Source organism: Staurois parvus, unplaced genomic scaffold, assembly GCF_062004578.1.
Source record: "Staurois parvus isolate SC_StPar_1 unplaced genomic scaffold, SC_StPar_1.0 ptg000694l, whole genome shotgun sequence".
Taxonomy (NCBI): domain Eukaryota; kingdom Metazoa; phylum Chordata; class Amphibia; order Anura; family Ranidae; genus Staurois; species Staurois parvus.
Window position 1 is genome coordinate 6,991,667 of NW_028318490.1, and position 14,175 is coordinate 7,005,841.

Consider the following 14,175-nt stretch of genomic DNA (forward strand, 5'->3'; position numbering starts at 1 on the left):
CAGACGTGAAAGGGTCTGTAGAAGCTGTGGAGAACGTTATGCTGCCTGTAACATCATTTAGCATGACCCTTTTGGTGGTGGGTCAGTGATGGTCTGGGGAGGCATATCCATGGAGGGTAGCACAGACCTCTACAGGCTAGACAATGGCACCCTGGCTGCCATTAGATATCAGGATGAAATCCTTTGACCCATTGTCAGACCCTACGCTGCTGCAGTGGGTCCTGGGTTCCTCCTGGTGCACATCAATGCCCGGCCTCATTTGGCGAGAGTATGCAGGAAGTTCCTGGAGGATGAAGGAATTGATACTATTGAATGGCCCCCACTTTCGTCTGACCTAAATCCAATAGAACATGCCGCCAGGTTGCACCTCGAATGTCCAGGAGCTTAGTGAAGCCTTGTTCCAGATCTGGGAGGAAATACCCCAGGACACCATCAGTCATCTCATTAGGAGCATGCCCCGACATTGTCAGGCATGTATACAAGCACGTGGGGGCCATACAAACTACTGAGTATCATTTTGAGTTGCTGTAATAAAATTTCAGCAAAATTGACTAGCCTTCTGCATAATTTTTTCACTTTGATTTTCGGGGTGTCTTTGAATGTAGTTCTCTGCAGATTGATAATTTTCATTTCCATCAAAGATGGGGCATCCTTACATTCCTAACACATTACACAGTCTATATCAGTATAGATATGCAGCATGATATTGAGATCTGACGTGTTTTCACCTTTTGGGAGGAGTGTGTACCAGGTTTTGACAGGTACCCACTCTCAATTCCGGCTCAGTTCACGGTGGTGAACTGAGCCAGAAGTTTGGCACACCCCGCAGCCTTCTCCGATGTTTGCAAGATCTCAGTGGAATGTGGCCCATTCGCAAAGTGCTTTGCGCAGTAGGAAACCAGCGGTGAAGCTGCAAAGCTTCACTACCAGTTTCCCTTTGTCAAGATGGCGGAGCCAGCACCTGACAGCCCGGGGTGAGGACACCACTGGATGCATGGACAGGTAAGTGCCCTACTATTAAAAGTCAGCAGCTACAGTAATTGTAGCTGCTGACTTTTAATTTTCTGGGAGGTGCCAGGGCCCGAAAATCTGCTTTAAGGGAGTGTCTGATGAACTATAATATAACACATCAGCACCCCTAGATCACACCCTACAGATCTTGTGATTGAGTGGGGATTTGCTCAGTGGCACACTCTAGAGAGTCAACAAAAAGCTGCTGTAATTGTCAGTTGCAGTTCTTACCTCTATTGAAATTATGAAAGAATTCAGAGTCAGTTATGAAAGCCAGTGATTCTAATACATCAGACTGAAATATTGAGAAAAAACTGTACATGCAAGTAAAGTTAAAATTTTTGTTATGTATGATAAAGTACTAATGATAAAGTGGAAACAGCAAAATGTATACCATCTTATCTCAAACATTCAACATGTGTGTCATACAAACCATCAAGAAAATCCAGTGCAAAACAAATAATGCAGTCTAAAACCACTAAGGGCAATACAAAAAACATGTATATGTGTAAAAAGTTCACTAGTGATCTTCATAGAATACTCTTTCTGTGCCCAGACAAGTGATCTTCTTGAAAGCACTCTTTCTGTGCTTTGACACATACTCTCCCTCTACCTCATGCTGCTCAAACGTCTTACCTTAAGTATAGACCCTTTGTATTTATTTGTATTATAGGAGGTTTAAAGTAGACCTTTAGTCAGAAAATTAAGTCCCGCTAGATCACTTCAGGCTGGTCTCTTTTGCATGTATAACTATGTAAAACTTTAAAAACAAGTGCCTGTACTGTTTAAAATCCAGTAATACACTGTCTCACCCTGCTGTGCACCTGCCCAGTTGCTCTCCATTTTTTGGTACTGTACCAAAAATGTAGAGGCTGATCTGCTGATAGCCTAAAGATTTACTGCTGCTCAGAGGCTCTGGGCTCCAGCAAAATGGCAGCCTCCGGCAAGAGGAAACATGAACAATTTTGGAGGCAATTTACAGCACACATGAAATTTAGTAGCATAGTTATTAATGTGAAATGCATGTGCCTTGCTAAAAATTATTATTTTTTATCAAGTTGTTATGGGTAAATTTCCACTTTAATAATGTTTGATGTGAGTGCGCATGCGCGGGCGGACAGTTTGCATGTCCCGACACTAGCTCCGCACACCCCCGGTGCCAACAACGGCCCATACACGGGCACCGAACCCCCACTGCTCCCAGGACTCTCCCCGGACCTAAACCAGACTCTGTGGCCCCAGAATAATGCCAGGGTGGACAGCAGGGAGGAGCCGCGGCGGCTCCCAGCTCTTGATCCCTGCGGGGAGCAGGGGATCCAAGATGGTGCCCGGCTCGGCGTCCACGGCCCCTGAGCTACAACAAAATTGGCGGCTGACCCTAAACAGGTTTTCAGGAATTGGGCCAACTCCTAGACAGTATCGAGTCTAAAGTTGATGCGACAGTCCATAGTGTATCCCAAAATTCTAATCTGATTACCAACTTGCAAGATCGCTTGGAGGAAGCTTATTCTAAAATTGATGATTTTGAAAATCGGGCTAGGCTCTACAATTTCCGCATTCGCGGGCTCCCTGAGTCAGTTAAAGAGCTCACTAGCTGTGCACAAAACCGATATCCATAATCTTCATACAGAAATTGATCGTATCCATAGAGCATTGATCCCCCCCTAGACAAGGTGGGCCTCCTAGGGATATCATTGTAAAGCCACACTCTTTTCAGGTCAAGGAAGCGGTTATGAAGTATAGTAGGGAGACTCCGGATCTGGAGTTTGCGGGACATAAGATACAAATTTTTGCTGATCTCTCTCTGACCACTATCCAGAAACAGCGATCTCTTAAGCCACTACTTTCCCACTTAGTGCAGAAGGATATCCGGTATCGGTGGGCCTACCCTTTTCGCCTACAATTCAATTTCAATGTAAAACCTTATGGGTTCTCTACATTCCAGGATGGCGAAGAACTGTTACTTCAACTGAGCATTATCTCCCATAGTCCTACATCCCATTCCCCAGCAAGATCGGCTTTTCGACCTCCGCCGCTTTCATTTTTGTGGACTGCTCCAAATTCTAGGAAGACGAAGTCACCGAAATCACCCGGAAAGACTTCTGAAGGTTACAATGTCATTTTGTGGGTTTACTTATGTGATTTCTTGACATGTGGTGGCTTTTCAGTGGTTCCTCTGGAACATTGGCCACCACTGCTCGGGTGCTGTGAGAGGATTGGGGGGGGGGGGGGTGAGGAGGGGACCATAAGGGCACATCAGATCCATCAGCTGATTACAATATCAGAGGGCTTGGTTATTTTTTCTCTACTGCTATTTGATATGTTATTAATGGGTTATTGTTCTTATTGGTGCCGGGGAGTGTCTATGGGCCCTCCTCGATTGGAAGACTCTTCCCTGAGTCGTTCTCTCTTGGTTCATCCATTCCTTTGCAGGGCTATAGCCCTGATACTACCAGTATATTCTTTGAATAGCTTATATTATGTTATTATGTATATTAGCATTGGTTACTCGACACAAGGATTTTTCTATTCCGAATGTCTCTTTTTTCTCCTCTCTTTTTTTTTTTTTATTCTTTTGCTTTTTCTTTTTTCTTCCTTTTCCAGGGTCAGCCGTCAGTATATCTGGATTCTTTGGACCATCTTTATGCTCCGAGAGCGGATGGTTCCCATCTTACATAGTTCCTTAATTGTCGATTATGTCTTCTCCACGGTCTAATAGCGGAGCTATCCATTTACTTTCTCACAACGTTCAGGGGCTCAATCCCCCCTCCAAACGTATAAAGGCCTTTAATTCATACCGCTCTTATGGGGCGGACATTGTTGCCCTGCAAGAGACACATTTTCCCTCTTCATTCATCCCGCGATACGTTCATAAAGATTATCATGTCTGTTATTTTGCTAATGCTACAGAGAAAAAACAGGTAGTTGCTCTTTGCTTGTCTCGCCGTCTGCCATTTACCAAATCTAAAATTATCAGGGCTAGGGAGGGGTGATATCTTCTGGTGAAAGGTCATTTAGGAGGACACCTCACTTTTTTAATCTACTACACTCCAAATACCAATCAGGTGGAATTTTTTCAATCCTTGTTGAGCTCCATGGCCTCAGAATTCGAAGGCAATGTTATTTTGGCTGTTGACTCTAATTTAGCATTGGATCAGATTTTGGATCGTTCCCGAACCGCCATGCTTCAGCCTCCTTCCAGAAAGAGCTGTAAGTTTGCCCAGCTACTGTATCGTTATGACTTTGTCGATGCTTGGAGAGAAGCTAACCCAACTTCACGAGATTATTCCCATTATTCTAGGGCTCATAATTGTTATTCTCGCATCGAACATATATTCCTTCATACACACTCACTCCCCAGACTGCTCACTGCTAAAATCCTCTCTACGCCTTGGTCTGACCATGACCCGATTTCTATAACATTGTCATCCTGGTCTCTTGGTAAGACTGCTTATTACTGGCGGCTTAATGAATCTATTTTGGGTAACGCCTCATATTGTCAGGACATCTCACATCTACTTTGAACTCAATAAAGCAGAGGATACGAACCCGGCTATTAATTGGGCAGCCCATAAGGCCTTGGTTAGGGGGTTTATTATTAAACTCTCCTCATGACTTAAAAAAGCCCGAAATGACCTACTCTCCACTAAAACTCAAATATATACTGACCTGGTTGCCCAGCATAAGCAAAATCTCAGTCCGGATCTGCTGATTAAACTCGATCAAGCCTGACTGGAACTTAATCTATGTCTTACTACCACTGCTGACAAACAGCTACGATGGTCTAACCATAAATTCTTCACTTGGAGGGATAGACCGGGCACTTTATTGGCACGCAAGACATTCCCAAATGGCTCTCCCTAAACTCAGATTGAATAATGGCACTTTGTCTCAAGATCCTAGTAAGATTCTCCAAAAATGTCATTCTTTTTACACTGACCTATATCGCTCACCTCAGGGGGATGTTTCTTCGTCTCCAAACACCTTTTTGAGCTCTGTTGCTCTTCTCTCTCTTCAGGAGGCCCATAGGGAGTTGATGGAACGGCCTATCTCGTGCGAGGAGATTCGGAGTGCCTTGAAAACTCTTGCCCCTCATAAATCCCCGGGACCAGATGGTCTTTCTCATAACTACTATAAAGTTTTTCCCGATATCCTGATTCCACATATGGCCCATTATTTTAATTATCTACGGGATGGGGAACTTGTGTCTCCTGATGAAAACAAGGCGTTCATCAGTGTTATTCCCAAACCCCACAAGGATGCTACTATAGTCTCTAATTATCGCCCTATCTCCTTAATTAATTGTGATCTAAAGATTCTTACTAAAATCCTGGCTTTACGCCTCCACAAATTTTTGGCCCTTTATATTCATGATGATCAGTCAGGATTCATCAGCAGTCGACAAACATCGGACCAAATTCGTTGGACTTTGGCCCTGCTGTCAGCCGTACAATCCAGTTGGGACAAATCCTCACAGAGGGAAGTCTTACTGCTATCACTAGATATTCATAAAGCGTTTGACAGTTTATCTTGGGACTACCTATTTCAGATGTTGGGTAGGTTAGGGTTTGGCCCTTGTTTCATGACATTACTATGGGCCCTATATTCTAACCCTTCAGCTCTAGTCTCCATTCGCAGATACAAATCAGCCTCCCTTTCAATAGAACGAGGTACTAGACAGGGATGCCCTCTTTCTCCACTACTATTTGCTTTGGCAATGGAACCACTGGCGATTGCCATCCGCTCTGATCCCACTATCTCGGGCATCCGCTGCAGTCAACGAGACCATAAATGTGCCTTATTTGCTGATGATGTCCTTTATGTATATATCTAATCCTCAAATGTCTTTACCTGGTCTCCTCCACCTGTTTCATCGTTTCTCTGAGGCCTCTGGTCTTACTCCTAATTCCTTTAAAACAATTGCTTTAAATATCTCCTTACCTGACTCGGAAGTTCATTACCTCCAGGACAATTTTGATTTCCAGTTGGCCTCTCGTTCTCTCCCTTATTTTTGGATTCACCTCATGAACTCTATTTCATCGTTACAGTATATAAGACTAATTATCCCCCGCTCTTCAAACGACTCAAATCTGACTTACTAGACTGGGAGGATCTTCCACTATCCTGGTTTGGTAGAATTAGCTCTGTTAAGATGACCTTTTTACCAAGACTATTGTACTACTTTAGGACGTTCCCGATCATGGTTCCCAAACGGGAACTGTTACTACTACAAGCAGCAATCTCTAGATTCATCTGGAAAGGAAAATGTCCTAGGGTTAACAAGTCAACTCTATTTTCCCTAAAAAAGCATGGCGGTTTGGGACTTCCTAATCTCTTGATCTACTTTCAGGCGGCTCAAATAGCACAAATATCTTGCACTACCGCCAGGGGTTACGTCCCCCAATGGGTTGGCATTAAGGCCTTATCTTGCCAACCTTACGCTATAGGTCAGTGATAGCGAACCTTTTTGAGCCCGAGTGCCCAAACTGCAACACAAAACCAACTTTTTTATTTCAAAGTGCCAACACTGGAATTAATCACTTGCCTACCGGGCACTTCTACCCCCTTCCTGCCCAGGACAATTTTCAGCTTTCAGTGCTGTTGCACTTAACAAAGACAATTGTGCGGTCATGCAACACTGTAACCATATGCAATTTTTATCATTTTTTCACACAAATAGAGCTTTTTTTGGTGGTATTTAATCACCACTGGGTGTTTTATTTTTTGCACTATAAATGAAAAAAGAGCAAAAAATTAAAAACATAAAAGGTTTCCTTTGCTTCTATTCTAAAATTTTGCAAACAGGTAATATTTCTTCTTTGATGTGCATTGGTGAGGCTGCACTGATAGGCAGCACTGATGGGCATTGATGAGGCGGCACAGATAGGTAGCACTGATGGGGCGGCACTGGTGAGCATTGATGAGGAGGCTCTGATGATGCACTGATATGCAGGAAATGATGGGCACTGATAAGCGGCACTGACAGCACCAACTGGAGGCACTGACAGACGGCACTGCTGGGCATCATTGATGGGTGGCACTGATGGGCAGCACTAATGAGGTGTCACAGATAGGTGGCACTGATAGGCGACACTGATAATGGGTACTGATAGACAGCCCTGATAGGTGGCACTGACTGACATCACTGCTGGGCACTGACTGGCACAACCGCTGGGCACTGACTGGTGGCACTGACTGGCAGCACTGCTGGGCTGCACTGATGGGCACTGGTGGGTGGCACAGGTGGGCGGCACAGGTGGGCACTGGTGGGTGCATTGCTGGGCACAGGTGGGCGCACTGTTGGGCACAGGTGGGTGCATTGCTGGGCACAGGTGGGCGCACTGCTGGGCATAGGTGGGCGCATTGCTGGGCACAGGTGGACGCACTGCTGGGCACACGGTGCATTGCTGGGCACAGGTGGGCGCACTGCTGGGCATAGGTGGGCGCATTGCTGGGCACAAGTGGGCGGAACTTGTGTGTGGCACAGGTGGGCACCGATCATCAGGGCACTGATGATCAGTGACCCTGATGATCGGTGCCGATCCCTGCTCTGACAACTGCCGGTTTTCGGCAGTACTTTCCTCACGATCTGACAGCGTGAGGAAAGTGCAGCCGAGAACCGGCATTTGCATTTCCCGGTGATCAGCGTGTCATTGGACACGGCTGATCACGTGGTAAAAGGCCGCTGTGATTGGCCTTTTACCATGTCACGTGATCAGCTGTGTCCGCAGGACACAGCGATCACGGAGATCACCCGGTGCGCGCCCCTGGAGGTGCGCAGGAGAGCGCGTTCTCTTCCTCTCTTCCTCCTGGCGTGCCCACTGAGATGGCTCTGCGTGCCAGCTCTGGCACGCTTGCCATAGGTTCGCCATCACTGCTATAGGTGCTCTCATGTGGCTCCCCAGTCGATTGCGTCCTATCCTATGTCCTACATTGTCTTATTCGTTAACGGTGTGGGATAGATGGTGGGCTCGCAAACCTTTCTGCTCCCCACATACACCATTAGCTCCAGTTTTTTGTAATCCTGAGTTTATACCTGGCTTATCACCATCTGTATTCCAATGGCGGATGAATAAGGGTTTACTGCGTATTGGAGATTTCCTGGATAGACTTCATCCTCGTTCTCTCCAGTGCTTTTTGACAAAGTATCAGATGCCTTCCAGGGAATTGTTTCGCTACCATCAACTTTTATCTTTTATCACTAGTAAACTCAAATTACTCATAGAACCTTACACACTCACTCCTTTAGAAGTCTCCTGTGGGGCAACTGGGATGATGAAGGGTCGTTTGTCCATTATCTATGTTTGCCTTGTTGATCCACTCACTAACTTATCCTATATGACTCAATGGGAAAGGGATTTACATAGCGTACAGTGAGGACCTGGACACTTGGCAGAATGCGGCCCATATTCTATCAAAGATTTCTATTAATACTGCTCTTATCGAATCCAATTACAAAACACTACTTCGCTGGTATGTAATCCCTACACGCCTTGCTAAAATGTATCCATCAGTATCACCTAATTGCTTCCGACACTGCAGACAAGAGGGCACTATGCTCCATATCCTTTTGGAAATGTCCGGTAGTGAATAGATTTTGGATCCAAATGTTTAACTTCATTTATTCGGTAACAGGGATTAATATTAGTAGATCACCAGAAGTTGCTTTATTTCATTTGCTACCCGCTGACATTCCCAAAAAATCGACTAAATTAATTCTTTACCTCTTACTGGCAGCACGTATTACCATAGCTAGATGTTGGCGACAATCATTAATTCTACTAGACGGGGTTAAACAAAAACTTAATTGGATAATGATAAACGATAAACTTACGAGCACTGTTAATAATGATACTTCTAAATTTGAGGTGACGTGGAAACCATGGATCAGATATATTTCTATTACTTAATAATACTACAGCTGACCCTTTCTCTCTCCTTCTCCCCCCTTCTTTTTTTACTTATCCTGGATCTTTTCTTTCGATTTTTCTATTTTTAATCCTTTTTCTTCTTTTTTGGTTTTCTTATTGTTGGTAAATCTATATGGAACTGCCTATCTTTACTGACTGATGGAACATTTGCTACCCTGTGGAGATGGTGTTTCCTGTTTACAACATCATCGACTAATGTTTTTTCACATGCCTATATATTTTATGAATATGTTTATTCGCCCCATTTCACCATTTAGGTGGGCAATGCTTCTTTTTCTGTGTATACCAATTTTTCAATAAAAATATTGAAAGATAATCAAGTTTGATGAATATAAGGGGTTAATAACTTACACAGCCAGGCTCAGATGTAGCAAAACACAGTTGCAGTAACTGGTTACACTCAAGCCACTCCAGGAATCGTCATTTATAAATGAGAGCAAAGACCACAACAGTAGTGCTCACTGCTTGTATTTATTACATCTGCTATAGGGCAAAATAGGACACTTATAGAATGATCAGCATGCAGTGTGTTAAATTCATTTAAACATCCAGCAATCAGAAGAACCAACCATATTCTTAACCAGTGTAGGTTCCAAGGTAATATCTCCTCTGCAGTGATCATCAGCAGTAGATGTCAATCAGCATTATGATGTCATTAGGCTCCACCCTTTACCCGTTAGGTCCTACAGGAATTTTTCAGCTTTCGCCTGAGGAAGTTATTAGGGGGGGAACTGGTGTGGGAGGGGAAGTGGTTAATTAACATTTTCTGGTTTTCTTTTTAAGTTTTTTTTTTTTCTTTCAGCTTTATAACACAAGTAGTGGCAGATTTTTTAGTTACACACTTGAATTACAAAAAAACAAATGTAACAACACGGAGCAGGTTCCCAGAGGAGGTTCCTCAGAGAAATACATTAACACTTTCTATTTAGAGACAGTGCTGACTAAATATAGAAAGGCACTCTGCATAATCTAAAAGGGTTGAGCATTTAAAACACCCATTGGGGTGTGCTGCCATAGAATAAAAAAAAATATTTTTTTAATTGTGTTAGAAATGAAAGCTTTGTATAGCTGGTTTGTTTTGTTTAGGTGTTTTTGTACTTTTAATTATCATTATTTATGGCTTTATTCTATATCATGACATAAGCAGATAATCTTCTGTCCTTAGGTGCACCAAAGCCATTACCTGCTTTGACAAGCATTTTACCTTCAAATGTTATGCCAGGCATCACTCCACAATCAGTAAGTCCAGTCTGAATTTATTTAGAAATGTTTATAACTGATATCTTTGACATATACAGTATATAATCTGACAAATAAAACACATTTTAACCCCTTCACGCCTAAGCGTAAAACAAATCTTACAGCCTAAGTAACATTTTACAACTTTGACACGTGTTAGTAAGACCGTACATCATCAATCATCACAACTAATTTAATATCTAAATCTAAGTGAATTATACCGCGTTTTTTCAGGACAAATTGGGCTTTCATTTGGTGGTAAACGGTAATGCATATCTCCTGATTTTTTATTATCAAAGAAAAACTGGCCCAAAATAGTAAAAAAATATATATTTTTTAATTTAGCTGTGTGTTTCTTATTACTACCATAAGCTACCACCATAAACAACCCAAGATAAATTTTCCAGCTTTTGACGATCGAAGTGATACCATACATGTGTATGTTATTTGTTGTTTGTACCTGCTCTACAGCCCAGAAACAATAGTGCGCATTTTGTTTTTTGTTTTTATTACCTAAAACACACTGATACTAATAAAAAAAAAAAAAAAAAAAATCCTGACCTTTGACTTTGACCTTGACCTTGACCCAAACACTAACCCTGGCACTGAACTAGATCAAAACTTGATCTAGGTATTTTTTTTTTTCTATTTTATTGTTTAATAATTATTTATCTATCTTTTTTTACAGTTGTTTTTTTTCTATGCAAGGAGAGAGAGAGATACAATGTATCTCTCTCCTCCAAAAAACCAAAGGGGGCGGGGTTCACAGTGACTAATTGCTGCGATAGCCAATCAGAGGCCCAAAATTGCGAATCCTGGGTCCTGAGCGGTAGAATAGGACCCGGGGCTCTCAGTGACACCCTGGTCTTTGTGCTCGGAGAGCACTGTGTGGCAATCTCCCAGCACAAAGACAGGTACGCAAATATGCAGCCCCATAGAAAAAAGCTCAGTTCTGTGAGGCAGCATATTTGTGTGATGTCGGCGCCAAGGGGTTAAACTAATATTTTTTGTTTTAATAATGTTCGTATTTTCACTTTGCTTTTTAAAAAAAACATATTTGTGTTTTGTAAACAGTTAGAGACTCTAACCAGGATGTATGATCCAAGACTGGATACCGATGTATATTTTCCAGAGAAACAGGATTGTCCACATTTGACCTGGGAATCATTCAGATCTGGTTGTCCTATGGTAAAGTACTGGCTTTTTGTTGTGAATGGGGGTAAGACTTGACCCGTTACTGAGGGTTTCTGCCATTTTGATCTACAATTTTTCCCACATTATTAAAAAAAGTCTGCCTTTTTAAATGTAGAAAAGGATCCCAATGTTAGTAGTAACAGATAACATTTTTACTGTTTTACATACTTCCTATGTATGGTTAAAGCATATATTATTATTATACATATATAAACCCAAAAATAAATGTATTATATTGCAGCTTATCAGATCTTTGATGTGGTGGCTGTATTATTTCCTTTTCAAGCTTTTTCTTGTGCAATACATTTTACTGAGTTTAAGAAAAGTTTTATAAACATACAAAAAGTAAGATTTACAAATGCGTGACATATAGCATTGTAGACAGCGTATCCTGGAGCCATACATAGCATAGAGTAATAAATCGTTTAGACCAAAATGACATTGAAAATTGATCAATGTGAATAGAGAGAATAACGTATGGTTCAGTAAGAGTAACGCAAACTGCATACATAATTAGCTATACCCAATGAGTAGAGTAAGAAAGAAACAGAAAAGAAAAATTGGGGCATCCAGTGAAGGGTTGAAGAAGAAGGGGGGAATAGACACAAATGGACAGTCCTGCATGGCTTCTCTATCACTTTGAGTAAAAACCGGATAGGGCGATAGTGGTTATGCTATAATTGACCTATTTTTTGTTCCACACTCTTTAACAACCAAAATGTTCCTTTATTAAAAAAAGAATAACAACGGTACACAGACATTTGAAAAGATTAAAACAAAGATAGCTGATACAACCAGAGCCACACATAGGTGGTCCAATACAATATAGTATAAGAGCAAAGGGTAAACATATGTAAAGATACAGTAATATTCCCATGCAGCCTAAAGGCTAGCGAGGAGGGTTCACAGCCATGCCCAGACCTGTACCAGGATAATTATCCACAAGATAGGCATGTTCAATGGTCCAGCCATGGCTGCCACACCCCATCAAATTTCAGTGGGCAGTTCCTATTAATATACGTCAATATTGTACATAGGAAGAACATCATTGATAGCTTTTTCTCAGGAGTCTATGGAAAGGGGGGAGGATGCATTTCAATGTATTCCAATTTTTTGGCATAGTAGAATAAGTAAGAGATCACGCTTAGTGTATCGGGGCCTTTGCTCATTATCCTGGATTCCAAGCAATGCTAAGGCTGGCGAAGCTGGCAGGGTCAGCTGTAGGTGGTGGTTTACAAGCTCAAACACTGCCACATAAAACCTGGACACCACCATACAATCCCATAACATATGGTCGTAAGCTCCCTCGACCTATGACATCGAGGACAGTCTGGGGACCTCAGGGGATATATCCTATGCAACGTTTGTGGCGTATAATACAATGTATAGTAATACATAGTAATAGTACTATGCCCAAGTACACTCTGTGGAGGAATTTCACTTGAATCAATTTATCCCTAGAAGAGATCACCAATCTCAAGCTATCCTCAAAATAGTCATCCCAATCCTCATTACCCAGGGAAGGAATATCCGCTTTCCAGGCCTCCCAGAGGGCCTCCATTTTGGGGGAATCCACACAGAGTAAAGTAGAATAAAGGGAGGAGAGTGGTTTGAAGAGGGAGACCTGGGCCAAAAGATCCTAAATAGGGTCAGTAGTCAAATGAGGGGGCACTGGGAACTGGGTTCTAATTGCATATCATAGCTGGAGGAACCTGAAATACATCAATCTAGGGAGTCTAAATTTGTGCTGTAGGTCTCTAAAGGAGATTAGGGATCCTGAGGCAAAGACGTCTTGCAGAGTTTTAATACCGAATCAGGCGCAAAGGTGGGGGTCAGGCAGCACTCTAAAGTGATGGAGCATGGGATTCCCTCAGAGTGGATGATATGGGGACCAGTGCTCTGGCTGTAGGAAATGTTTCCGAGCAGCAGTCCAGACCCTAAGAGTCGTCCTAGTAGGGTGTTGCAGGTCGGTATAAGCCTTTGGACCCCAATAAACCAGGTTGCCCAGCTCTTGAAGTGAGTCCAGTAGAAATGCACAACTGCCCAGTAGTAAGTCCAAAAATTGGGAGCTGGAGTGTGGACCGAGCCAGTTGAGGTGATGCGCCCCCCCATAAGAAGTTGCCTACACAAGAGTCTACGTCTTTAAAGAAGGAGCCAGGTATCCAGGAGGGGCAGTTACTGGAAACTTTGGAAAATTTGGGTTATAGAATCATCTTAAGAATATTAATTTGGTCCAGGAGGTTCAGCGGTAGCATACTCCATGAGGCACACCTATCCCGCAGCTGTGTCAATAGAGGATGAAGGGTAAGCTAGAAAAAGTGCCGGGTAATGCGCTGTACTTGAATCGCCAAATATTTAAACTGGTCCACCCACTGCAGCGAGGTAACCACTGCCGACAACCATGCTCCGGCATCTAAGGGGAATAGTATCATCTTAGTCCAGTTTATACAGACCCTAGAGTAGCGTCCAAACTCATCATAAATTGCCAGGACTGTCCACAAAGATGACCCTGCATCGTGAAGGTAAAGAAGCGCATCGTCAGCATAGAGTGAGATCTTTTCCTCGAGGGAGCCCAAGTTAAGACCCTAAACTGAGCTACAGTTCTGAATTAATATGGCCAGAGGCTCTAATGCCAGTGCAAAGAGGGAGGGGGACTGTTATGTACCTGGATAGTGAGCCTGACGTCAAGAGGCAAGCCTCCCGTACAGCTCCGACTTGAGAGCTACTGATAATGGGACAGCAGCCGCAGGAGCACAGCCAGGTATGAGTGCCTGTGATCAGTCCAGTAGTCTGTGTTTCA

General features: G+C 42.9%; 1 protein-coding gene across 2 annotated transcripts in view; it reads left to right on the plus strand.

The window, feature by feature from the left end:
- LOC149446251 (protein lin-54 homolog) overlaps positions 1-14,175 on the plus strand; it is a 141,900-nt gene that overhangs the window by 22,139 nt on the left and 105,586 nt on the right. For both annotated transcript variants that reach the window (XM_089652772.1, XM_089652773.1), the window contains exons 3-4: positions 10,108-10,181; positions 11,256-11,369. In XM_089652772.1, the coding sequence (XP_089508898.1) occupies positions 10,108-10,181; positions 11,256-11,369 (188 nt within the window). The remainder of the gene's footprint in view (positions 1-10,107; positions 10,182-11,255; positions 11,370-14,175) is intronic.